We start from the raw sequence: 27200 nt of genomic DNA on the forward strand, positions 1-27200 counted from the left end.
TCTCTGCGCCCAGAGCCGCTGGCCCCAGTGGATCAGGGGTTCCCTCAGCTCACGGGGACCCAGATTGGAGCCTGCATCACTGCCTGCAGCCCCCCGCCCACTGCATCACTCGGGCCTCCGCCAGGGGCTCCCTTAACTCGGCTAGGGGATCCCCTGGGAGACTTGAGTGCGGTGTGGGCGGCTGACCAGGAGAGGGAGGCAGAGACTTGGAGAGAGAGCCAGGCAGGAGGTAGCCGGGAAGGCAGAGAAGAGAGAACAGAGGTGAGGTCAGGGAACTGTGGAGGCTGGGGAAGGGAAGGCGAGCCTCAGATCAGTACGAAGAGACAGGGTGGAGGGAGATGCAGGGTAGAGAAGAGAGGGCAGGGTGGGGCGGCTGCGGGTTTGGGCAGGGGGAGATGGTGGCAGGAGAGACAGACAGACTTCCATACCTTGAATGAAAGAGATCCAGAAACTGATACACACATAGAGGAGGCAGAGATAGAGAGATCTCCCCGCTGCCGCCCCCCACCACCCCGCAAATGGCTGGGGAAAAAAATACAAAATGAGACAGATACAGATGGAGGCAGAGAAAGAGATACACAGAGAGAAAGACATAGACACACAAACTTAGAGATAGAAGCAGAGACCCACAGAGAGAGAGAGTGCACGCACGTGCCTCAAACAGCAGGTTCGAGATGGAAGAGCAAGACGCCAGGCAGGAGGTGTTCAGGGAGAGACAGAAACAGAAAAGAAGATCTGAAGACAGACATAGAAACACACGCCTAGAGAAAGCAGCAGAGAGAGGCGAGGACAGAGAGAAAGAGGCAGACACCCGCGCACATCTATCTGTAAAGAGAGACCCTCATGTAGAGGAAGAGGTATCGACAGAGATAGAGACCCAGGTAGGGGGAGAGACCCAGAAACGGATCAACTGACATGAAGGATAAGACTAAAGAGGGTTGAAAAAGACAGAGGCATTCAGAGACAGAGAATTGGAAATGGACATGCAAGGACTGGGATGGAGAGAGACAGACATGCCTGGGAGAGCCGGAAGTGGAGAGAGACACCGAGAAAACAAGAAAGGAAGGTATATTCATGATCTGTTGTCACATGACAGGTTACCCTGAAACTCTGTGGCCTAGAGCTACACATATTTATTGTCTCACAGTTTCTGAGGGGTGGGAACCGTGGAGCAGTTTAGTTGGGTGGATCTGGCTCTGATAACAACAGAGAACTCAGTCTCTCGTGAAGGGGCAATAGGCTATCGGCCAGGGCTGCAGTCATCTAAACTCTTGACTGGGGCTGGAAGATTACCTTCAAGCTCACCTACACGGCCCTTGGCAAGAGGCCTCAGCTGCTCAATGTTAGCGTCCACAAGGGGCTCGTGTGGGTGAAAGTCGCTCAGTCATGTCCGACTCTTTTCGACCCCATGGACTGTACAGCCCATGGAATTCTCCAGGCCAGAATACTGTAGTGGGTAGCTGTTCCCTTCTCCAGGGGATCTTCCCAACCCAGGGATCAAACCCAGGTTTCCCGTATTGCAGGCGGATTCTTTACCCACAATGGAAGCCCATATATATATATATATATATATATATATATATATATCATATAGTTAAAATATGGCCCTTTGTGGTGACCTGAAAAACAAGAGATGAAGTCACAGTGGCAATATTTTAATTATACGCTATGAGCCCCTTGTGAATACTAACACTCAGCACATGAGCCTCTCCATAGGACTGCTTGGGGCACAACATGACTACTGGCTCCCCTTCAGAGCGAGTGACTGGAGAGACAGCAGTGTCTTATATAACCTATGTCCAAAGTCACACACTTTTATTTGTGTGTTGGCCATGCTGCTTAGCCTGCAGAATCCCAGTTCCCTGACCAGGTACGGAACCCAGGCCCCAGCAGTGAAAGCGATGAGTCCTAACCACTGGACCACCAGGGAATTCCTAGCACCATCACTTCCTTATTCTATTCATTGAAAGTGAAAGTCCCTCAGTCGTGTCTGACTCTTTGCAATCCCATGAACTGTACAGTCCATGGGATTCTCCAGGCCAGAATACTGGAGTGGGTAGCTGTTCCCTTCTCCAGGGGATCTTCCCAACCCAGGAATCGAACTCAAGTCTCCTGCACTGCAGGCGGATTCTTTACTGCCTGAGCCGCTAGGGAAGCCTCGGATGTGTATTCACTGGAGGTGAGCTGCTCAGTCTAGCCCACGTTCAAAGGGAAAGGGATTGATCCTTTTTTTTCCCCCCTAAAATGTTATTTATTTTGGCTGCACTGGGTCCTAAACAAAGACCCAGTGCAGCCAAAATAAATAAAACCTTAGGAAAACAAAGAGAAAGAGATTGAGCTCCTCCTCTTGAACAGAGGGATATCAAAGAATGTGGGCTTCCTTCAAAACCATCACAGAGGGACTTCCCTAGCAGTCCAGTGGTTAAGACTGTGCTTCCACTGCAGGAGCTGTGGGTTTGATCCCCGATTGGGGAACTAAGATCCTGCATGCCACATGTCATGGCCCAAAAAATAAAAAATAAAGTAAAATAAACTCATCATAAGTGGGGAGAGGAAGAGAGACAGAAAGGGAGAGAGACAGACTTTCAATGACCCTCAAGGCTTAGAGGTTGCCTTATTCAGAAAGGCAGGAATGTGTTGAGAAGGGGAAGACAGAGGCAAGATAAAGGAAACCAAAGCAGTAGTAGTAATAATAATAACGATGATAATAATAATTACAGTGGCAGCAGCTAGCAGGTAAAGCACCTGCTTTACCTGCTAAAGAACCAGGTAAAGTTCTGAGCACTTTCTAAGGACTCGCTCGTGTAATCATCACAGTCTCTTCATGAAAAGGAGGAAGTTAAAAAAAAAGAAAAGAAAAGGAGGCAGTTATTATCCCATTTGACAGATGAGGAAACCAAGCCTCCAAGGGCATTAGTGACTTGCCCCAAATGACACAGGCAGGAAACAAAGAACTATGGGGAAATTATGACCGAGACATATGTGCAGAGAAACGGGGAAGTGGCAGGAAGAGACTGGCAGAAGAACCCAGCTCTGATGGAAAAAATCAATCAGCAAGAAATGGCAGCCACTCTGACTGAGGGTTTCCTAGACACTGGAGCTGGACCATACACTCCTTAGGTTTTGTTAACCCTCAAAGTTGCCCCTTGAGGTGGGGGTTGGTATTAACCCCATTATACAGTTAGAACCCCTGAGGCTCAGAGAGGAAAGTGACTCACCCAAGATGTCGTGGGTTGACTGGTGCCCCCCATCCCCCCCAAAAGAGACACATCTCCCTGAAACCTGTAAATAGGACCTTATTTGGCAAAAGGGTCTTTGCAGTTGTAACTAAGATGGTGATCTTGAGATCAGATCATCCCATGTTATCTGGGTGAACCCTAAATCCAATTACATATGTTCTTTTAAAATAAAGACATAGATAAACAACAGGGATCTACTGTATAGGACAGGGAACTATATTCAATATATATATATTTTTTTTTCTTGGTTGGGCTGCAAGGCATGTAGGATCCCGGTTCCTGGACTAGGGACTGAACCCATGTCCTTTGCATTGGAAGTGCAGAGTCCTAACCACTGGACCACCAGGGAAGTCCCTATTCAATATCTTCTGATAAACTATAATGGAAAAGAATCGGGAAGAAGTATATATATACATATACATATATATATGTAGTTGTTCAGTTGCTCAGTCGTGTCCGACTCTTTGCCATTCCATGGACTGCAGCACACCAGGCTTCCCTGTCCGTCACTATCTGCCAGACTTTGCTTAAACTCGTGTCCATGCCATGAGTTGGTGATACCATCCAACCATCATCTCACCCTCTATCACCCCCTTTTCCTGCCCTCAAAACAGAATCATTTTGTGCACAGTTGAAACTAGCACAATATTGTAAATCAACTACATTTCAATTTCAAAAGAAGGAGAAAAGAAAGGCAGAGGGGGATTTTAGACAGAGGCCATAGCATTGTGAAGACAGAGGCAGAGGGGACGTCCCTGGTGGGCCAGTGGCTGAGACTCTGAACCCCCAGTGCATGCATGCAGATCCTACACACTGCAACTAAGAGTTTGCAGGCCACAACTCAGGCCTGGCCCAGTCAAAGTAATTAACTAATTGGTTAAAAAAAGTACAAAATGGCTAAGAGAAATTTCTTCTTATATGGGGGTAAGAGGAAGTCTTCCCAGTGTAGGTGACATTTTTCTGACCCTCTTTCTGTCCCTATAAACCCAGCCCTGGCTCAGAACGCATCTCTTCCCACCAGGATCTTCTCTCCAACCCCTCCACCCACCCCCAGTCTCCCTTCCCCTCCAGTCTACCCTCTAGGGATCCCAGAGGAGTCTTCTACGTCCAGAGGTGACCTTGCCTCTCCTCAAGTCACAGCCATCCCGTATCTCCCCAGTACCCCTGGACAAATTCCCTGACTCTCCGCCTTTCTAGTCATGACCAATTCCTTCCTCTGTCCTTCAAGACCTACCTCTGATGTCACTTCCTCTGAGAACCCAACTTGCAGTCTGGGTTCAAGGCCTTCTCTGGGCTCACCCAGTGAACCGAGCCACCTCTACAATTGTCCATATCGTTTGTTGCTCATACAGGGCTGACCCCACCCCTCCTCTGCTCATAAATCTCCCACGGCTCTCCAGTGCCCCTGGGGAAAAAACTCAGGCCCTCAGTCTGGTCTTAGAGGCCCCATAGTCCTGGTTACTGCTTATTCCAGCCTCAGATCTCTTCTCTGACCATACCGGGCCTTCTGGCTTCTGGACCTTTGCACCAACTGCGACTTCCTGAAACTGTGAAAGTGTAGCCGCTCAGTCATGTCTGATCCTTTGCAACCCCATGGACTATAGCCCACCAGGCTCCTCTGTCCATGGAAGAAGCAAGGAATGCAGGTTCCACTGAGATTTGAACCCAGGTCACTGGATTCAGAGCCCAGAGTGCTAGCCATTACAACTGTAACTTCTAACTTGGCCTTTCTACCTCTTCTGCTGGGCAAACTCGTCCTCAGCTCACACGCATTTTAGGAGTCTGCTCTTCTAGGAAGCCAACAATGATGCTGTGGATGGCAGGGGCCTCTTCTGAGTTCTGAAAGCCACCTGTGCTGCCCTCATTATAGCAACAAGACAGACTGGGCTCAGCGCCCAGAGGCGGGAGGGAATGGTCGGGCCGGAGGTGGGGCCCAGATGTGGATTTCACGCCTATTCGTCTTGGGCGCTGGGAACAAAGTTTGGGTCATAAGGAACATATGGGGCTCGCCCTGTTCCTCACTTTCATCTCCTACCTCCCCGGCCCCTGGGTGGGAGGCAGCTGGGACAGGACTCTGAGCCTGGGTGGTTCCCACAGCCCTTCCTGCCCCAACTCTCAACTCCCACTCCCCAGGGGAGCCCAGCAAAAATCCTCCTGACCTGTGATCTCACCTTCTGGGTTCACCTCTCCTGGGGAATGTCTGGCCACCAGGTGTTTAAATCATGAAAACAAACTCCAAAAGCTCTTACTCTGTGCAGACACTATTTTAAGCTCATTACATACACATCTTTTTAAAAATTAAGTATTTATTTATTTGGCTGCTCCAGGTCTTAGTTGCAGAACTCGAGCTCTTCGATCTTGGTTGTGGCATGAGAGATCTTTAGTTGTGGCATGTGGGATCTAGTTCCCTGGCCGGGGGTCAAACCCAGGCCACCTGCATTGGGAACTCAGAGTCTTAGCCACTGGACCACCAGGGAAGTCCCTACATGTTCATGCATGCTCAGTCACTTCATTTGTGTCTGACTCTTTGTGACCCCATGGACTGTAGCCTGTCAGGCTCCTCTGTCCACAGAATTCTCCAGGCAAGAATACTGGAGTGGGTTGCCATTTCCTTCTCCAGAGGATCTTCCCAACCCAGGGATCGAACCCACATCTCCTGTGTCTCCTGTATTACAGGCAGATTCTTAACCACTGAGCCATTGGGGTAGCCCTACATACACATGTTAATTAATTTAATCTTCATAATATGCCCTGTGGGTTATTTCCTATTATCATCATCATCACCACTCCCATTTTACAGATGGGAAAACTTAGGGGACAGAGAGGGATTTGAACCTAGGCAGTCTGGCTCCAGAGTCCATGAGTTTCATGAAAATCACCTATAGAGCAATGCCATCCTATAGAAGTTTCTGTGATAGTGGACATGTTCTTTATCTGCGCTGTCTGATATGTTAGCCACTAAGTACCAACGTGGCAGTGGCTACTGACTGGGTAGCTCAGAGAACTAAGTCTGAATACTGGCTACTTGCTGTGTGATGTTTGTTAAGATTCCCAGCCTCTCTCGTTCAGTTTCTTTATAGAAGAGGTGGTTAAGGATTCCAGCCAAACCGAACACATGTGGGTTTCAATCCTTGCCCCCATTTCAAGGTGGTCTCCCTGAGAGCCTCAATTTCTTCAGAAAAGGATGGAGAGAGCAAGATAAGGCATCCAGCGATCTCTGAAACAGAGAACTCTTCTTACTTAGAAAACCCTCTGACATACTAAGTTGCTCAGTCGTATCTGACTCTTTGCAACCCTGTGGACTGCAGACTGCCAGGCTCCTCTGTCCATGTGATTCTCCAAGCAAGAACTGGTGTGGGTGGCCATGCCTCCTCCAGGGAATCATCCTGAACCAGGAACTGAATCCTCATCTTTTATGTCTTCTGCATTGGTAGCTGGGTTCTTTACCACTAGTGCCATCTGGGTAGCCCTATAAAACCCCTTAAAGATTCCTAACTCCTGCTTCAGATATGCCCACAGCCAGGGCCCTATTGGAGGCCAAAGGCAAGCCTCCCCATATACAGGATTATATTGGTAGCTTGGGGGTCTAACAGTCACCTCCTGCAGGCTATTTTCTGCCTTTTTCAGCCTCCTTAGGGGCATACTCAGAACACTGGCGGGAGAGCCTGTTCTCTCTGCCTAGCACCCAATGACATCATGGTGCAACCAGACTCCTCATTGGCTCAGGCCTGCTTTTTCTCTCAGGGAAAGAAGAGGTTGCTTTCTAGGCCCCTGCTGCTGCTGCTGCTAAGTCACTTCAGTCGTGTCTGACTCTGTGCGACCCCATAGACAGCAGCCCACCAGGCTCCCCCGTCCCTGGGATTCTCCAGGCAAGAACACTGGAGTGGGTTGCCATTTCCTTCTCCAATGCATGAAAGTGAAAAGTGAAAATGAAGTCGCTCAGTCGTGTCCGACTCTTTGCAACCCCACGGATTGCAGCCCACCAGGCTCCTCCACCCATGGGACTTTCCAGACGAGAGTACTGGAGTGGGGTGACATTTCCTTCTCCATTCTAGGCCCCAGTGAACCCTAAGTCATATCTCTTTGAGATTCCCTCAAAGTACTCACTGTCTCTCCTACAAAGGTCACTCAAATTTGAAATTCTGCTCTTCATTGTGGGTTCAGAGGCCAAGGTGACGTGAAAAATCCTAAGTCCCATGACCTTCCATTCCATAGTACTTACTACTTCCTGCCTTTTTTAACCCCATCCCTCTGGCCTGTTAGGGCTTCCCTGGCGGCTCAGATCGGTAAAGAATCTGCCTGCAATATGGGAGGCCTAGGTTTGATCCCTGGGTGGGAAAGATCCCCTGAAGAAGGGAATGGCTACCCACTCCAGTATTCTTGCCTGGAGACTCCCATGGACAGAGGAGCCTGGCAAGCTACAATACATAGGCTCACAAAGAGTCAGCATGACTGAGCAACAAACACTCTGGTCTGTAGGTACCCAGCTGCTGGGTGGAATCCAATTCTGCTTAGCACCAAATGAAATCAGACTGCTCTGTGGCTCCCAATTGGCTGTTCCCTCAGGAAAGGGTTTAGCCTCTGGTTCAAGACCGGGTGGACCCAACAGAACCCTCTTCAGATAGTCACTCAAAGTTCTATTATTTTCTAAGACCATCCTGGGGCCATTAGGAATCAAATGTTTCTTAACTTGGAACTTTCTGGAAATCCGACACTGCTGTGCTTTCCTCAGGTGTGTTTCCCGCCTTTTCTAGCCACCCTCCCTTCCACTGGCTTTAGCCAATGGTTAAGCAACACAACTCTGACTAGCCTCTATAGCCATGTTTGGTTTCACGACTTTCCTCATGGCCTTCTTTATTTGCCCCTCCTAGACTCTCCCAGCACAGATCAGGGGTCTGGAGCCAAGATTCCTCAAGAGTTGAGACTTTATTGAGGGGACTTGCTCCACAAGGCAAAGGTCAAGTGTCCGAGCCAGAGACCAAGAGTTCTACGGCCTTTAGTTAAGGCCTTCCTGACTCCTGGGTGCTGGCGCATGCCAGTGACGTCTGGTGCTCCGCGGCGTCTGATTGGCTCGCTGAGAGACGCCTCAGCGTCGAGGTAAAAGGCGCCTCCCGTGGGTGCTTCTAGCTCCTTCGATGGCATTCGAGGCAGCGGGGCTTCGGCTCTAGAGCCTGGGTTCGGGGCTCAGGGTCGAAGGCCGCAAGGTGCGGCACCCCCCGGCGCGCTCTTCCTGCTGCAGCCGCCGCAGCGGCCGGGCCCAGCGCGGCCTCCAGGGCAGCGCGAGGCCGTGGCGGTCGAGGACGAGGCGTGTAGGATCTGGGCCGCCAGCCGTTCTGCCCAGCAGCAGGTAGTGGCTGGCGGGGCGCAGGCGCAAGCATCCGCAGGTCAGATCGGCGCGGGGCACCCAGGCGGCCTGGCTGCCACGGCGCACGGGCTGTGCTCCCTGCTTGTACACGGCCAGCACGCGCACGGCCAGCCGCTGCCATGTCGTGTCCGCGGCCTCGGACGCCAGCACCTGCGCGTGGAGCACTGCCGAAAGGGGAGAGGTCAGGCCTGGGCCGGGGGTAGCCTGAGGGCCCCGTGAGGTTAGTCTTGGTGGGGAGGGGCCTGGGACGCAAGGGTGGGCTTCCAGAATCGCATCAGGAAGAACAGAGACCTTGAAGCTTTGAGGGTGAGAGGCCCAGTGCTGTGAGGAGTGAGGTCTTTCTGAGGACACGGGTCAAAACAAGGAGGGCGAGGCGTTTGGAGTGTGAGGTTGGGTCCCAGGATTGTGATTGTGAAGGGGAGGGGTGGGTGGGCGGTCTCTCTGGAGAGGAGGTCAGGCTTGGGCCAGGAACCCAGGTGCCCATCAGGAAATATGCAAGCACCACCAGGGATGCTTTTGAGACCGTATTAGAAACAGCAGGTATAGGAATGACTTAAAGGTTAGAGGTCTCGCGGGACCCTGCAGTGGGTGGGGCTGGAACAAGGCAGAAAAGGCAGGTCCAGGCCTCTAATCGGAGAAGGCAATGGCACCCCACTCCAGTACTCTTGCCTGGAAAGTCCCATGGACGGGGGAGCCTGGAGGGCTGCAGTCCATGGGGTCGCTGAGGGTCGGACACGACTGAGCGACTTCACTTTCACTTTTCCCTTTCATGCATTGGAGAAGAAAATGGCAACCCACTCCAGTGTTCTTGCCTGGAGAATCCCAGGGAAGGGGGAGCCTGGTGGGCTGCCATCCATTGGGTCGCACAGAGTCGGACATGACTGAGGCAACTTAGCAGCAGCAGCAGGTCTCGAATGCCAGAGAGTCAGAAAGTATTAGGAGCACACAGAGCCCCTGGAAAACAGAGATATTGCCCTAGGAGGGATCTGCATCTAGAATTAATTTGGGGGCCAGAAGGAGGTCAGTCCTGGGAAGCCCAGGGTTGAGGTCTTACTAGTGGTGATTCAGAGAAGTGTCCCCTCTAAGGGGATGAGATGAGATCTGTTGGGAGCAGCCCTCTGGTGGGCAAGCTGAGTCTATGGGCTGGAAGATTCCCATGGGAGGTGGGGCGGGCGGGGGGGGGGGCAGAAACCTCCACGTTTGGAGTTCCAAGGATACTAGTGGCCAGATGGTGAGCCTCAGGGAGGGGAGGTCTGGGATCCTGTACCACTGAGGGGAGTAACTGGGGCTGGGCTGAACTCGAGTGTCCAAGACAGTTGAGGTCATAGGCCCTGGACTCAGGGGGCTGGTGTAGACTGGTGGATTAGGAAACTGGGGGGGAGTCTGTGGGAATGGGGCTACAGCCCTGAAGGAGGGTGGAGGACCTGAGACAGACAAGACAGCGCAAGGGTCCCTCCTTTCAACCAGTTTGCCTTTCTCTTTCCATCCTCAGGAGGCCACCTCCCCCACTCAGGGATGTCAGGCTGAAGAAGATTGTGAAACTCTGCAAGACCAAGAACGTAGGGAGAAAGGAGACCTAGGAAGGTAGGGAGTAACCCTCCCCACTCCCCCTTCCGCCCATTGTCTGCTGTCCCTTTAGGTTCTAGATCAGGACAGGCCCTTTAGAGTTCAGCACCCCTTCCCATTTAAGATGAGGAAAGTGAAGGCCAAAGAAGAGAGTTGCTTGGAGGCAGATCAGAGCCCCTGTGCGCCTGCTGGCCCTTGTTCTCCCCGGCACTCACCGTAGTCCTGTTGGCAGTACCTCTGAAGGCTCATGTGTATCCTGGTGTCCGAAGTATTGCAATAGTTTTGACACTGAGGGTCTGGGGAGGGTCGGGCTCCTGAGGCCTGGGCTACAGCATTCTGCCCCTGCCCATCCCCCACAGTCCATCTTGATGGACAGCTGGGGTGCCTGAACCCTTGGGACTGCGCTCAGTGAACCACCCCTGGATCCCCTCCTGGTGGCCCAATCACCCCATCCCTGATCCTTCTTGCTACCAGGGATTTGTAGGCCAGCCTGTCTTACCCGAGCTGTAAGCATGAGGGGTTGTAGCAAGGGTGGTTGTCGCCTCTAGGATTCCTGTGAGAGAGCAGAGAAGAGGTAAGGCCTCTTAGCACCTCCCACCAGCACCTCGCTGCCCCCAAGGAAACCAGGCATCCAGACCCCTCAAGGGGCATCCTGCTTCCTTGAAGCCCAAGAGTGGAGGCACACTTTGCCTTTCTCCCCCAGGACCTGGAGTTCTGGTCCCTCGCCACTTTCTGGACTCAGGAGTCCCGGTCTTAAGACCTCTCTCAGACCCAGGAATCCAGGCTCTTAGCCTCTTCCTCCACAGGGTGAGACTGGACTTCAGTCTCCGCCTCCCCAAGGCCACAGAGTCCAGTCTCTAGCTTCCGTCTCCCAGGGACCCGGTCCTCACCCATCTTGCCCCCTGGAGGTCTGGCTATCTCCTTCCCACCCCACTTGGGACTCGGGGCCCCGCCCCCAGGACTCACGCTGGCAGGGCATCCTGGGGGAGCGGCTCTGCTGGTAGCCGGGACCACAGCGGTTGCAGGTCAGGCCAGTGACCCCTAACTTGCAGGAGCACTGCCCATTGGTCTGGTTGCAGGCACCGCCTGTCGCCCCAATTGGATGGCACTGGCAGGCTGCGTGAGGAGAGGAGCTGGGGAGGTAGGGTGCGGGCTCCCAGCCTCTTCCTCCCCAAGACTGGGGAGGCTGGAATTCCCTGCCGCCTCCGCCCGCAGGCCCCCAGCCCCTCCTCCCACAGACCTGCCTGCTGCCTTTCCCTCTAGGCGGGGCTTCAGGCTGCACTCACCCCTGCAGGCCTTGCGGCTGCTGATGGGCTGGCCGGGGTCCCTCCAGAACCCTGGCTGGCAGTAGTGGCAGTGCCGGCCGGCTGTGTGGTGGCGGCACCGCTCACAAACGCCCCCGCTCCGGCCGCCCGACAGCCTGAACAGCTCAGAGTTGAACCTGCAGCGTCGCGCGTGCTGGTTGCAGGAGCAGGCTGGGAACAGGATGGAGTGAGGGCGCCTCAGGCCGCCATTCCGTTCCCCTTTCCCAGCTTTCCCCCCACCGCCCTCAGGAGAGAGACTGCCTGGGGTTCCCCAGGTGAGTCTGGGTCCCCGAAGCCCTTCATTCTCATCTTTAAAACAGGCGGTGCTTTGGACTGGAGCTGGGTGAGCCAAGGGGACTGATGAACACACGGGGTGTAGAGAGTGGGCTACAGAGTCAGACCCCCGCGTGGAAGTGTCTCACTCTTTCCATGGGCAGGCGACGCCTCCCTTCTGCAGCTCAGACTCCTTTGCTATAAGATGACATTTACAATATCTACTTCCTCGCAGGAGGACCACCTACCATGTACATTTTGCTGGGGGGCATTGATCAGATTTCAAAGGCAGTGACTCTCAAACCTGACCACTTATTGGAATTACTGGGGAAACATTTAAAAAGAGCAACACAGGACCTCCGTGCTAGGTCCTAAGGACTTTATGTATATCCGTGACTTGAATTTCCACTGCAGCCTGTAGAGGAAAGACTGTTGTTTTCCTCACTTTACAGGCGAGGAAATGGAGACACAGAGAGGTTTGGTCACTAGTTGGGGGTCACACAGCCAGGAAGCTGGTGAGCTGGGATTTGAACCCAAGCAGTCTGGCTGCCTCCTGAGGCTGTGCGCCCATCTGCTGCCCTAGAACATCTAGTGTGACAGCACGTTCGGGACAAGCCAGGACCCTTGGGCTTATCCTCCTGAGCTCACGTTCCAGCCCTGCCACCTGCTGACTGCGTGTCCTTGTGCACAGAACTTCCCAGCTCTAGCCTCAGTCTCCTCATCTGTAAAATGGGCCTGATGCAATCCCTGCCCGGTACATAGTAGGTGCTGGATAAAAATGTGTCTGATGAATAAAAGCTTCCCCCACCATGGTTGATTTGATGAGTCCAAAAACATCCAGCTGCCCTGTTTTTCTCCAGCCTCTCACTAAATACCACCTGAGCGCCTGCGACAAGCCAGGCCCTGGGCGGGGCTCAGAAAGTGTTCTCCACATCACCGTGATCAGGTGTCACCAAGAGGCTGGAGCCCCCGGTGGGCATGGAAGCAGCAGAGGTGGTGGGGGAAAGCCAGGGGAGCCAAGAGAGGTGCTGCCAGAGGACAGTGTGGGGGAGAAGCAAGGGGCAGGTAGCTCTGGGGTAGGAGAGAGCCTCCTGCCCTCAGGGACACTGCCTGGCTGCTGGACCATGGGCCCGGCTCCGGGTCAGGGCAGGTCAGGGTGGGCCCCGGACTTACGCAGGCAGGGGTGAGGGTGCCGGGGCGTGGCAGGCCGCCAGGGCCAGTCGCGGTGGGATGGCTGGCAGCTCTCACAGCCCGGGCCGGTGGTATGGTGGCGGCAGCGACAGCGGGGTGGCCGGTCGCGGGCAGCGCAGCGGGCCGCGTGGCCGTGGCACTGGCAGCGGCCTCTCACGCCCGCGGCTGCCAGCCCTCCCCGGCCCCCGAGCTCCAGGCGGAGGTGACTGGCCACCACGCTGGCCTTCGGGCCCGCTGGGACCCGGAAGATCACCCTCTCGGGCCCTCCCAACACCCCCGGCCAGGCGGGCCTGCGCCACAGTGACCTCCAGGGCCCTCCGGTGGCCCAGGCGGCAGACAGGACCAGGGCTGGGGGTCCTGGGGTGCAGAAGCGCAGGCTGACGGACGACAGGAGGAAAGGGCCCCCCAGGCCCAGGGTCAGACTGCCATTGCAGGGGGCCCGTGGGCCGAGATCCACGCCCGGGGAGGGGCCACAGGCCTGGGGACAGGAGGCGGCCATGCCAGCCAGCTGGGTCACGGGTGGGAGGCAGAAGCGGGGGCGGCCCCCGGGGTGGTAACATGGGTCCGCGCTGGCCTGGCTCAGGAGGAGCCAGAGGGCAAAGGTCACGGGCATGGTTCCAGCAGAGGCAAGTACCTGCAGAGGAGAGGAGTGGCCAGGCTGGGGGCCTCGGGCTGCCCCCCGAGGTCAGCCTCCACCCCGCTCTCCAGGCTCCCTGAGGAACCCTGGCATTCCACCCCTGGCCCTGCCCCAGACCTCTCCCGGCTGCTTCTGAGCGAGGAAAATAGTTCCATCTGGGGAGAATTACTGTTTACATAAGCCAAAGGGGAAAGAACGCAAGCAAAATCGAGAATTTTGCCTGAACTAATCCGTAGCTTAACACCCCAGCGCTATCAGTCAGTGTTGAGGGGCAGGGGGCCCTGGGGAGAGGGCGGGGCTGGGGGACAGATGGGGAAACTTCCAGCAAGGACAAGGGGGATAAGGGGGGAGAGCAAGGCAGGGCAGACGGAGTTACAGACAGATGAACACTCAGTGACAAAGCAACAGAGACAGGGACAGATAGGGGCGCAGACAGACAGATGGAGGGAGAGGGGGCAAGGCCAGTGTAGGGCAAGGGCCAGGCTGGGAGAGGAAGCAGGAGGGGCGAGGAGGATGCAAGGGGAAACCACGAGGCCAGAAAGATGGCGGCTGGGAAACCGGAGTCCACAGGGTGTAGGGGGAGCGGGTCCCGGGGAGCCTGGGGGCGGGGACCTCCGAGACACCTGCAGAGCCGGAGGAGAGCGGGCAGTGCAGCAGGCCTGACCTGGGGGGAGAGCAGGGGTGCTGGGCTGGGGGATCAGAAGCAGGAGGCAGGTCCATGGGGATCGGGGATCAGAGGGGAGGCCCCTTTCCCACATGGGGCCCTAACCTCGTTCTCCACACCCAGGGCACGGAGGGGGATTATCACCAAACAACCAAGCCTCCCTGCCACCCACCCCCAGCCTCCACCCACCCTTAACCCTTTCTCACCCAGACGCAGAACCCAGAGGACCGTGCTAGGGACCCCGGTGGGGATGCCTGGGGGCTGGAAGCCTGGGCTGGGAGACTGGTGTGGAATGCCTGGGGGGCTGAGAAGGTCAAGCCCTGGTGTCCCGCTTGGGATGGGAGGGCCCTGTGTGCTCGCATTTCTGAGGACTTTCTGATAATCTCAGCCCACCTGGCTCCCACTGCCATCCTAGGCCTCAGAGTCCAGGAATCAGAGCCCCCACATTGCCCACCGGCTGTAAAGTCCCCAGAGAAGAAGGGGGAACAGACGATGGGGGTGGCGAGTGCCAAGGGAGGAGAGAGAGGGGCCGGACAGGGCAGGGCTAGAGGCCAGGGCATCTGCAGGAGCCGGAAGTCCAGGCCTGGGAAGGCACGGGCAAGAAAGGACTTGGTGCTGGAATGCTTCTCCTCCCCGTCCAGGGCTGGCAGCCCCCGTTGGAGAGCTCCCTCAGGTCTAGGGGCTTTGAACCCCTCTGGGCCCCACAGTCCAGGCCCCTGGGTAAGTCTGGACCTGGGCATGGGCCCCCACTGGGAGTCTGTGAGGCACCAGTGGGTGCGGTGGGGTCACATCCCTCCCCAGCCTGATTTCACCGCCCCCAGGGTCCCCACCTCCCCCGCCCCAGATGACTGCCATGGCCTCCACCCCTCCTGAGGAGGAGCCTGGCGCCATTTTGAGCTCTGGCGCGGGGCATTTGCCCTGGTCCCCTGGCACCTGCCTTATAAGGCGCTCACCCCATCTCCCACCTCTCCTCTCTCGCCTGGGTGGTTCAAGGGGCCCTGCTTTATGGCCTTAGTACGCCAGGCAAACGGGTTGAGTCCCCCGATGTTCCTGGGGGATCGAGAAGCCAGCCCCTGCCACTGGGGAGCCCAGATGTCCGGCCCCTGGTCCATACCCACTGTGGGAACTATAGCCCACCCTGACCACCCCCCCCCATTCAAGGAGCAGAGACTAGCTGTGTTCCCACCGGATCCAGAGTCAGGCCCTTCACCTGGGCAGTGGGGGGGGTCCCTTTGGGACTCAGGCTCCTCTTCCCTGGTTTCTTTGGCACCCACCCGACCCTTCACCCTGCCGTCGTCCAAACCTGTGCCCTGGAAGAGGTTGTCCTCTGCCGCTAGCTGCTCACATGTCCTCTCCCGCAGGAGCTTGGCGGCCAGCGTGGGCTCCGGGGAGTGAGTGCGGAGTGGCTGTTCTCAGGCCCCGGGCTAGTGGGGGTTCTGGGCGGGAGCTCAGAGCAGAGCCTAAGAATCCAACACCACCCCCGCCCCCCCACCCCGCCCCAGTCCCCTCGCCAAGGCAGCCATGCTCTCCCTGCAGGGACCCCTGGCAGCCATACCACCCGGGACGATGTGGGACATGAGAGCCGTTGCCCCGCAGCGGCCCGCAGCTGGACATCCCCGAGCAGGCTGGCCCAGGAAGCTCAAGACAGGTAGGAGGGGACAGCGGCCAGATGGCCTTCCCGGGTCTAGGGTCCGCGCTCCACTCACACCCAGCCCCTGCTCCACTTCTCCTAAGGGCGGGCAGGCTGGGGCTCAGCCCCACCACGTGGTGGTGGCTGCAATCAGGAAGGGGCAGACCTGCTGAGGGTGGGGGGCGGTGTCATGGCCGCTCACACCGAGGTGGGACCCCACGCCAGCCCCTCCTGCCCTCTGGAACCTTCTGCCAGCTGTGGGTTAACTGAGCATGAAGGTCAGGCGCTTTCAAGCCCTAGAAGTCAGTGTCCTTTGAAGGGTCACACCAGCCACCTGGAAACCCAAAGACTTGGGCTGCTTTCTGAGTTGGTGGGGTCGGGGTAGGGGAGAAATGAATGCCTGGGACCTCGGTGGTTCTAGCGGCTGGAGGGAGAAATCGGGGACCCCCCCAGGGGTTCAGAGCTCAAAGCAGTTTTCCCCATGACCGTTCACTATGAGGCCTCAAGACTTCAGGGGTGAAATTTTCGTACAAATGTTGCCCTCAACTGTATTACATACTCTAATGGTTTTGACTAGAAAGATAACATTTTTTATCACTTCCCACTGAGAAAGGCGTAGATCTTGGGACAATGGGGCACCATATTTGCTACTGTGGCCTTGAGTGCATTGACTGTGGCACAGCGAGGGCCTGTGGGGTTTGGGGACCCACTGTTCCGGCGGGAGGGTGCAGCTGAGACAGTCTGTGCTTCTGGTTCTGGGTGACCACAGCGGCGGAGGCAGGATGGGGACATAGGATTTGAATGTAAGCTGTGAGGAGGGGTTAGCTGCCAGAAAAAGAGACACCCCCAGATCAGAGGGGGACATATGGGATCCAGGGCAGGCGGCGTGAGGGGCAGGCTAACTTGTGCAGAAATTAGAAGTTTCTTAAGCTAATGTTCCCTAGAGGAAAGCCTGCTTTCTCACTTTTGCTTTTAATAACCTGAGCTTCCTGAGGTGATGATCATCTCTAAAGGAGCCGGTGAAAAATCCGTCTGCCAATGCAGGAGACACAGGTTCAATCCCTGGTTGGGAAGATCCCCTGGAGAAGGAAATGGCAACTCACTCCAGTATTCTTGCCTGGGAAATCCCATGGACAGAGGAGCCTGGTGGGCTACAGTTCATGAGGTCACAAAGAGTCAGACACGACTTAGCAACTCAGCAACAACTGCACTGAGAGTATGCATCTGAGTATCCCTTTCTCAGGGCAGAGTAGAAAAACCCAAGACAGTAATCAGGATCCCAGATTCCTGAGCCACACTGGTTCCAAATCCAGGCTTCACCTCTTTCCTAGCTGTGTACCCCAAAGCAAGTTTCTTAACCTCTCTGTGCCGTAGTTTCCTTTAATGTTAAATCGGCAGAAAAATGTACCTTACTCTTGGGAGATCATGAGGACCCAATGAGTGAAGATAAGCCTACAGTCTAATATCTGAAACTCTGTGCACCAGACGTGCTGCAGAAACTGTTTTGACAGCACCATGGGATGTGCAGCTTATATATTATACACCCCTCAGTGGGGCCTGGGCAGCATCCCATCAGTTCAGTTCAGTTGCTCAGTCGTGTCCGACTCTTTGCAACCCCATGGACTGCAGCACGCCAGGCCTCCCTGTCCATCACCAACTCCTGGGGTTTACTCAAACTGATGTCCATTGAGTTGGTGATGCCATCCAACTATCTCATCCTGTAGTCCCCTTCTCCTCTTGCCCTCAATCTTTCCCAGCATCAGGGTCTTTTCCAGTAAGTCAATTCTTTGCATCAAGTGGCCAAGGTATTGGAGTTTCAGCTTCAACATCAGTCCTTCCAATGAATATTCAGGTCTGATTTCCTTTAGGATGGACTCGTTGGATCTCCTAGCAGTTCAAGGGACTCTCAAGAGTCTTCTCCAACACCACAGTTCTAAGGCATCAATTCTTTGGCACTCAGCTTTCTTTATAGTCCAACTCTCACATCTATACATGACTATTAGAAAAACCATAGCCTTGATTAGATGGATCTTGGTTGACAAAGTAATGTCTCTGCTTTTCAATATGCTATCTAGATTGGTCATAACTTTTATTCCAAGGAGTAAGCGTCTTTTAATTTCATGGCTGCAGTCACCATCTGCAGTGATTTTGGAGCCCCCCAAAATAAAATCTGTCACTGTTTCCCCATCTATTTCCCATGAAGTGATGGGACCAGATGCCATGATCTTAGTTTTCTGAATGTTGAGCTTTAAACCAACTATTTCACTCTCCTCTTTCACTAAGAGGCTCTTTAGTTTTTCTTTGCTTTCTGCCATAAGTGTGGTGTCATCTGCATATCTGAGGTTATTGATATTTCTCCCAGCAATCTTGATTCCAGCTTGTGGTTCCTCCAGCCCAGCATTTCTCATGATGTACTCTGCATATAAATTAAATAAGCAGGGTGACAACATAACAGCCTTGACATACTCCTTTTCCTATTTGGAACCAGTCTGTGGTTTCATTTCCAGTTCTAACTGTTGCTTCCTGACCTGCATACAGATTTTTCAAGAGGCAGGTCAGGTGGTCTGGTATTCCCATCTCTTTAAAAATTTTCCACAGTTTATTGTGATCCACATAGTCAAAGGCTTTGGCATAGTCAATAAAGCAGAAATAGATGTTTTTCTGGAACTCTCTTGCTTTTTCCATGATCCAGCGGATGTTGGCAATTTGATCTCTGGTTCCTCTGCCTTTTCTAAAACCAGCTTGAACATCTGGAATTTCACAGTTCACGTTTTGTTGAAGCCTGGCTTGGAGAATTTTGAGCATTACTTTACTAGCGTGTGAGATGAGTGCAATTGTGTGGTAGTTTGAGCATTCTTTGGCATTGCCTTTCTTTGGGATTGGAATGAAAACTGACCTTTTCCAGTTCTGTGGCCACTGCTCAGTTTCCAAAATTGCTGGCATATTGAATGCAGCACTTTCACAGCATCATCTTTTCGGATTTGAAATAGCTCAACTGGAATTCCATCACCTCCACTAGCTTTGTTTGTAGTGATGCTTCCTTAGGCCCACTTGACTTCACATTCCAGGATGTCTGGCTCTAGGTGAGTGATCACACTATCGTGATTATCTGTTTCGTGAAGATCTTTTTTGTATAGTTCTGTGTATTCTTGCCACCTCTTCTTAATGTCTTCTGCTTCTGTTAGGTCCATACCATTTCTGTCCTTTATTGAACCCATCTTTGCCTGAAATGTTCCCTTGGTATCTCTGATTTTCTTGAAGATATCGCTAGTCTTTCCCATTCTGTTGTTTTCCTCCATTTCTTTGCATCAATCAAGGAGGCAGGCTTTCTTATCTCTCCTTGTTATACTTTGGAACTCTGCATTCAGATTGGTATATCTTTCCTGCTCTCCTTTGCCTTTCGCTTCTCTTCTTTGCTCAGCTATTTGTAAGGCCTCCCCAGACAGCCATTTTGCCTTTGTGCATGTCTTTTTCTTGGGGATGGTCTTCATTCCTGTCGCCTGTACAATGTCACGAACCTCTGTCCATAGTTCATCAGGCACTCTGTGTATCAGATCTAGTCCCTTAAATCTATTTCTCACTTCCAGTGTATAATCATTAGGGATTGGATTTAGGTCATACCTGAATGATCTAGTGGTTTTCCCCACTTTCTTTAATTTGTCTGAATTTGGCAATAAGGAGTTCATGGCCTGAGCCACAGTCAGCTCCTGGTCTTGTTTTTGCTGACTTTATAGAGCTTCTCCATCTTTGGCTGCAAAGAATATAATCAATCTGATTTTGGTGTTGGCCATCTGGTGATGTCCATGTATAGAGTCATCTCTTGTGTTGTTGGAAGAGGGTATTTGCTCTGACCAGTGCGTTCTCTTGGCAGAACTCTATTAAACTTTGCCTTGCTTCATTCTGTACTCCAAGGCCAAATTTGCCTGTTACTCCAAGTGTTTCTTGACTTCCTACTTTTGCATTCCAGTCCTCTATAATGAAAATGACATCTTTTTTGGGTGTTAGTTCTAGAAGGTCTGGTAGGTCTCCATAGAACCGTTCAACTTCACCATATCAGATGTTATTGTTTCTACAAGCAGAACAAGTGGGCACTCACTGCAAAATAAGTCTATGAATAGCCTCACATTGGTTAAAATTTTGTCTCCAGATGATTTCAACTCAGGTTGGGGTTCACCTCCAATCTTCATAAAAGTGGTCGATAAGGAACTGTGGACCGAAATATAAGCCGCAAAACCAGCCCTGGGCTTCATCAGTTCTGATTGACTATTTCCCGTGGCTTTTCAGCTGTGTAGGCTGATGAGCGAACAGGAGAGGGAGCCCTTGAGACTCAAAGACGTAGCAGCCAGACTGCCTACCTACCTGATTAGCAGTGTTAGTCGCTCAGTCTCTCCGACTCTTTGCGACCCCATCGATTTTAGACCGCCAGGCTCCTCTGTCCATGGGATTCTTCAGGGAAGAATACTAGAATCGGTTGCCATTCCGTTCTCCAGGGGATCTTCTCTACCCAGGGATCAAACCTGCGTCTCCTGCATCACAGGCAGATTCTTTACCATCTGAGTCACGTGATTGGCAGAACCCAAGGCAAAATGAAAACCGGCTGCCTTGCCAGCAGTCATGGAGAATTTCTAGATGGCTGGAGCAGAGGAGGGGCCCTGTGCAGCTGCATGGGTCGCACATGGTGGAGGTGACCCTGAGTGGGGGCTCACTCTGTCCTGAGCTGGTTTCTCCTCCCTAGTAGTCCTGGCTCCAATCCCTGCTCAGCTTGCCTGATGGTTTGGAACCTGCTTGGGGCTCTGACTGAGGTGGGTGAGCTGACCAGAGGTTCAAGTCCTTCCTCTGCTCCCCGCCACCATCCCCCTGCCGCCACCACCCCAAAGAATAAGACTCCAGGCGGGGCCCGAGATGGGCAGGCTGTGGTACAGATTGGGACAGAGTATAGCTCAGCTGGTAAAGAATCCGCCTGTGATTCAGGAGAGCCCAATTCAATTCCTGGGTTGGGAAGCTCCACTGGAGAAGGGATAGGTTACCCACTCGAGTATTCTGGCCTTGAGAATTTCATGGACTGTATAGTTCATGGGGTCGCAAAGAGTTGGACACGACTGAGTGACTTTCACTTCACTTCACACTTATCACCAGCCCAGAGAGCAGAGGGGCTCAGGGACAGATTTAATTGGCTTTTTAGAAATCAAAGCAGCGAGCAAGGCATTTCCTGTACACCTCAGGGGAGGGAGCGTGACATATACTTAGTCTTCATGTGGTAAGAGCCAGCTGACCTCACTGGGAACCCACATTGAATGGGAGACCTTTGAGGAGGGCCTGAGAGTGTTCATATTTCCCAAAGGGGTCAGATTAATAAAGTGAGGGACCCTGGAATATAGGAGGAAGAGGAGGTGGAGAGTGGAGGCGAGGCCCACAGAGCCCTGACATTTAAGGGGACCGGTGGAAGGACAGATGGGGAGCCTGGAGGGGTTTAGATGGAAGCCAGATGAGGAGGAGTGAGGGCCACGCAATCCAGGGCTCCTGTAGGGCCTTGGGGGTCTCCTGGCCACAGGGAAACCAGGCATGGCTGGTCAGGGAACAGAGCAGGGAAGGGGACATAGAGGGTCAGGACACACTGAAGACGCACTGTGAGAAGACCGCTTCTCGGAGCACAGGGGAGAGCAGGGGAGCGATGGCCTGAAAAAGAAGCAATCCCTGAAGAAGGTGTCATCCACCTCACTACACGGGTGGGGAAGCTGAGGTTCATGGAGCCCAGTCAGCCGTGGAGTCGGGGCAGGAACTGCCAGGGGCCTGGGTGAGTTCAAAAGTGTAGGCTTCAGTGAGCTAGCATGGCACTACCACTGTGGTCAGAAAGACAGACAGTGGTGAGTGTTGGCAAGGATGTGGAGAAATCAGAGCCCTCATACGCTGCTGGTGGGAATGGAAAATAAGGCAGCTGCTCGGAAACCAGGCTGCAGTTCCTGAAACTGTTAAACACTGTTAGTTACCACACGACCCAGCTGTTCTACTCTCAGGTAAATCCCTGAGGGAAATGAAAACTTAGGTCCACACAAGGATTTGGACATGCATGTTCATAGCAATGTTATTCCTGATAACCCCAGAAGGAAGACACCCCAGATGTCTAGGAACTGATGAACTGATAAATAAAAGGAGACAGAACCATGGAGGGGAACATCAGAAATTAGTGACATGCTAACACATGCTGCCACATGGGTAAGCCTGGGAAATATGACACAGAGTGAAGGAAACCAGTCACAAAGAGGCCCTTAATGTGTGATTCATTTACATGCAATGTGCAGAGTAGGTGAATCCCCTGAGGCAGAAAGTAGATGAGCTGGCAGGAGGTGGAGAGGAGGGGAAGACTGGGGGTGGGGATGGCTAAGGGGTGCAGGGTTTCAGTTGGGGGTGATAAAATTTTTCTAAAAGTAATTGTGATGCTTGCCCAACTCTGCGAATATACTAAAAGCTATTTTACACTTTATATAGGGGAACTGTATGGTATTGGAATATTATCTCAGTAAAGTGGTTACCTACAAAAAAGAAGGGCTCATCAGAGACCTAATATAAAAGCTAAACCTAGGCAGCTTGCAACCCACTCCAGTACTCTTGCCTGGAAAATCCCAGGCAAGCCTGGTAGGCTGCATGCTGTCCATGGGTCCATGGGGTCAAAAGTCCATGCTGTCCATGGGGTCGCAAAGAGTCGGACATGACTGAGCGACTTCACTTTCACTTTTCACTTGCATGCATTGGAGAAGGCAGTGGCAACCTGTTGGGGGCCGGCGTGAGGCACTCCGACCATGACAAAGGTCATGAGGAAGGAGGCTTGACATACACAAAGGCAGGATGGAGCCTCAGGAGTCCCTCTGGAAATTCTCAAGCATCTACCCCCATAACCAGAGCCTGCCTACTTTGCTACTTTGTGCTCTCACCTACACCTCTGACTTTACGGGGGGCTGTCCCCCACCACCTCTTTCGGAGAAGGAGTTAACTTAGAGCTCCAGTTAATAATAATTCCTGGGCGTGATAGGAGTATTTCAACCTACAAACTCCTCTGAAGATTCTCTAGCCTGCCTGACAGGCTTGTCCGGCCACATGTGATTGCTCACAGCCTCCCAACCATGAGAGGCACGAGATGCTTTAAACCTTCTAAAAACAGGTTCCTTAGAAAAGTTAGAAAACCATTAGTATAAGTATAGTGGGCTGATTAGAAATTGTATTGGTGAAGGGTTTTTCATTTGTTGAGCCAATGTTTGTTGCTAAGACTCCACATCCCCTGCCCTTACACACATTAATGAATATATAGAAGAAATAAGTATTAACCTTTGATATTAATCATGTTAGACCTTAGGCTAAGTAAATTCTTTCCTTAACTAAAACCCACTACACCCTCATCCTATAGGAATGTAACTTTATTTGGGTGGCATCTGTTTTAAGAATAATCACCCTTGGGGAAAAAAGTGTTCTGGTTGACTGACCACTGTCACAAGGAGAGGGTCGTAAATTGTCAGCAGGCCCCCCTGGCCAGAAGGTGATGTAACACCCCTAAGACCGCTGTATACATTTGTATGAAGCACCTGACTTAAAAGTCAGGACTGCTGTCCCCACGTGACTTTTGTATAACATCTCAGTGTATAAAAACAGACTCTGGGAAATAAAGAATTGGGATCAGTTCCTCGAAATACTGGCCTCCCCATGTCTCTCTCTCTCTCAAACTCTGGCTGAGTCTCCATCTGGAGCGCGGAACCCACCATGCTTACTAATTATGCCTGGGCTTCTAAGATCCGACCGGGGAGGCCTCAGTGTCTCCTCTCCTTCGGGAGAACAGAAGGACGCCTGCGGCCTACGTAAGTGGTGCAAGCTTCTTGTCTTGAAGTTTTATTGGTCTCCCGCGTAAACCAAGCTACTCAGCCTCTTTTCTCCACTGAATTTTCCTACTGAGCTATCCTCATTCTATTACTCTTTATATCTTTGATGAATATTTAAATAGTCACCGACGCCGTCTCCCCTTCGAATACCCTGGATCAGCCGGGGCTGGACCCCGGCAGCAACCCACTCCAGTGTTCTTGCCTGGAGAATCCCAGGGACTGGGGAGCCTGGTGGGCTACCGTCTATGGGGTCGCACAGAGTCGGACACGACTGAAGCGACTTAGCAGCAGGCAGCTTGAGGCAGCCGGGGAGAGAGAATGTTACAGAAGCAGGAGGTGGGAACCAGCAGACTGTTAAGTCCTGGTCCAGAAATGGCACCCTCCCCCCGCAAAAAGTTCATTCTTTATGAGTCTTCCCCGGTGGTCCAGAGGTTAAGACTCCGAACTTCCACTGCAGGGGGCACAGGTTTGATCCCTGGTCAAGGAACTAAGATCCCAGAAGCTGCATGGCACCGTCAAAAAAAAAAGAGATAGAAATGGTGCAACGTCACTTCCGCCATATTTGATTGGCCAAGGCCCATCACAGGCCCCGCCCTGAGTCAGGGGCAAGGGCGTCAAGGCCCCTGTAGACGGCTGGAATCCCCCATGTCCACTGACAGAAGCAGGGAGCACTTACCATGCAGGGAGCCTTCCAGAAACATCCTTCATGCAGGCGCTTTGGTTAACCCCATTTTATGGAGAAAAGTGAGCTCCAAGAGTTAAAGAACAGGCTCCGGGCTGCCCACCAGGAGGTGGAGTGTGCACGCGAACCTGGGCTATCTGCCCTCAGAGTCTGTGCTCTGAACCTCTGCGTTACGCAGCCTTAATAGATTGTGGGCTCTCGGTTTACATACAATAAATACTCCAGAAGTCTTTATTTTCCAAGACTTACAGAGTGCCTGCTGTGTGCTAAGCACTGTCCTAAAAGTCTTATAACTGAGGTAGTTCTGTGAGGTTGAACCATAGGAAAGGACTGTGTAGGAAAACATGCGGCTGAATGTTGGCACTTTGGAATGGTTCGACTTCGTCATCCCCTCCACTCTTTTTTTTTTTTTGGTCGCATCATGTAGCACGTGGGGTCTTAATTCCCTGACCAGGGATCAAACTTGCATCCCCTGCTTTGAAAGGCAGAGTCTTAACCACTGAGCTGCCAGGGAAGTCCCAGTCACACCTTTTAACAGGCAAGGAAACTGGGATTCAGAGAGGGGCAGGAACCTGACTAAAGTCACACAGCTTTATAAAGGCTGGAGCTGAGATTTAAACCCAGGTCAGAGGGGTTCAGGGTCTGTGCTCTGGATGGGCTGAGTGAGTGCATGAGTGGCTGGTTTGGGGGGTGATGAAGGAAGTCATGCCAGCCCAGCCACCCCTGTTGAATTAAGTCATCTCTCTTCCCCACAGCCGCCACGAGATTCTGGGCCACCTGCCCTTCCTCATCCACCGTCTGCTTCCTCTTTGTCATCTTTGCGGTGTCCACTGTTTTCCACTGCCACCGGCGCCTGGCCCTGGTGCCCGCCCCTTGGGCCTATGCAGGTCACGTGGTCTTGTTCCCCAGACACCTGCCGAGGGGGGGCGTGTTCACCATCAACGCCAAAGGCCGCCTGGGGAACCAGATGGGGGAGTACGCCACCCTGTACGCCCTGGCCAAGATGAACGGGCGCGCCGCCTTCATCCCGCCCCAGATGCACAGCACGCTGGCCCCCATCTTCCGAATCACACTCCCGGTCCTGCACGACGCCACGGCCAGGAGCGTCCCCTGGCAGAACTACCACCTGAACGACTGGATGGAGGAGCAGTACCGCCACATCCCGGGGGAGTACGTGCGCCTCACCGGCTACCCCTGCTCCTGGACCTTCTACCACCACCTCCGCGCCGAGATCCTCCAGGAGTTCACCCTGCACGCCCACGTGCGTGAGAAGGCCCAGAACTTCCTGCGGGGTCTGCGGGTGAATGGCAGTCGGCCGAGCACCTACGTGGGGGTCCACGTGCGCCGTGGGGACTATGTCCGAGTCATGCCCACCATGTGGAAGGGTGTGCTGGCCGACCGGGGCTACCTGCAGCAGGCCCTGGACTGGTTCCGCGCTCGCCACCACAGCCCGCTCTTTGTGATCACCAGCGACGACATGGCCTGGTGCCGGAGGAACATCAACAGCTCCCACCGGGACGTGGTGTTCGCGGGCAGCGGCCAGCAGGGCTCGCCGGCCAGGGACTTCGCGCTCCTCACGCAGTGTAACCACACCGTCATCACTGTGGGCACCTTCGGTATCTGGGCCGCCTACCTCGCTGGGGGGAGCACCGTCTACCTGGCCAACTTCACCCTGCCCGGCTCCCGATTCCGCATGATCTTTAAGCCCCAGGCGGCCTTCCTGCCCGAGTGGGTGGGCATCGCAGCCAACCTGGGGCAGGCCAGAGAGAGCCACCCCTAGCCCCGCTCGGGTCCCTGCCGCCCCATCGGGCCCAACAGGCTTGGATGCCGGAGTCTAAATCCAGGCTGTTCAGCTTCCCAGCTGGGTGACCATGGACAAGTGACTTAATCTCTCTGTGTCTTAGTGTTCCACCTGTGAAACGAACCTAACGCAGGCTCCTTCTGAGAACACGCGTTCATGTAGTTCCTTGGAAACAGGTGTGAGGGTTGGCCACTCACAGGTTTGTGATTGGCAGGCCTGGGCCTTTGGACGGCCTTGCAGTGGACACGTATTTTTGCCCTCTCCTTCTTTATAGCTCCGGGAACATGGAGCCCAAACATTTGGTACTTGCCTCTTTGGAGGGTTTGGCAATGACACTTTTCCTGCCCTCGATTGGGCTGTTTGAGGCGGCTAAAAAATTCGGGCTTTGGGTTTGATGGGGCCTTAGATCGTGAAAGAAAAGGAAAGAAAATAGAATATGAGAGGGAAGATCTCGGGGCGATAACCTTGTCGAGGAGGGGGAGTCCCCAGAAGTGAGGGTGGGTGGGACGTGGGAGGGCCTCCCAGAGATGGCAGGACTCAACCCCAGGCCTGGCTGGCAGCGGCAAGGACACCTGGAGTCCGCACGTCATGGAAGCAGCAGGTTGGCCACGGAGGGGCGGGGCCGCAGAGCCTGCCATGGCCATGTCCACCGTGCGGGCAGGCAACTGACACCGTGGCAGTGCCCATGCCCGCAGGACCTCGTGCCGCTGTGAGGAGCCCTAATGTGGACTAAAGTTGGATTAAGTGATTACAATACCAATTTCCTTTTGTTCGGTGTAAAGTATGGAGATAAATATTTTTACTCTTTTTTGGATATTAAAAAAGTAACATACAATTATTTAGGTTCACTTAAAATTTCCTCTGAACACAGCTGCACTGGCTTGGAAAACATTTCAGTCACATCTCTTTCCTGTTTGAAAACCCTCTCCAAGTGTCTTTTTAAATTTGAATTTCCGTTTCTTCACATCCTTGTGAGGCTGAAC

At 53.4% G+C, this 27200-nt stretch overlaps 2 protein-coding genes across 6 annotated transcripts; one reads left to right on the forward strand and one right to left on the reverse strand.

The window, feature by feature from the left end:
* The first annotated feature begins 15 nt into the window (after window positions 1–15).
* Window positions 16–27024, forward strand: SEC1 (alpha-2-fucosyltransferase Sec1). 4 transcript variants are annotated; one of them, XM_005219159.5, is made up of 4 exons: window positions 16–1066; window positions 10097–10188; window positions 15776–15887; window positions 25172–27024. In XM_005219159.5, the coding sequence occupies exons 3-4, from the start codon at window positions 15806–15808 to the stop codon at window positions 26194–26196; spliced, it is 1107 nt and encodes a 368-aa protein (XP_005219216.1). In that variant the 5' UTR covers window positions 16–1066; window positions 10097–10188; window positions 15776–15805; the 3' UTR covers window positions 26197–27024. The 4 variants fall into 4 exon arrangements, with proteins under 4 accessions (XP_005219216.1, XP_024833704.1, XP_005219213.1 ...); XM_024977936.2 differs by lacking the exon at window positions 16–1066 and adding an exon at window positions 8502–8586; XM_005219156.5 differs by lacking the exons at window positions 16–1066; window positions 10097–10188 and adding an exon at window positions 13865–14959.
* NTN5 (netrin 5) lies at window positions 8147–13630 on the reverse strand. Of its 2 annotated transcripts, NM_001206872.1 has the most exon segments (6): window positions 8147–8768; window positions 10386–10466; window positions 10670–10723; window positions 11137–11286; window positions 11457–11645; window positions 12921–13551. In NM_001206872.1, coding segments are annotated over 6 exon segments (1470 nt in total). In that variant the 3' UTR covers window positions 8147–8403.
* Window positions 27025–27200: the final 176 nt, after the last annotated feature.

The sequence above is a fragment of the Bos taurus genome, chromosome 18, assembly GCF_002263795.3.
Source record: "Bos taurus isolate L1 Dominette 01449 registration number 42190680 breed Hereford chromosome 18, ARS-UCD2.0, whole genome shotgun sequence".
Taxonomy (NCBI): Eukaryota; Metazoa; Chordata; class Mammalia; order Artiodactyla; family Bovidae; genus Bos; species Bos taurus.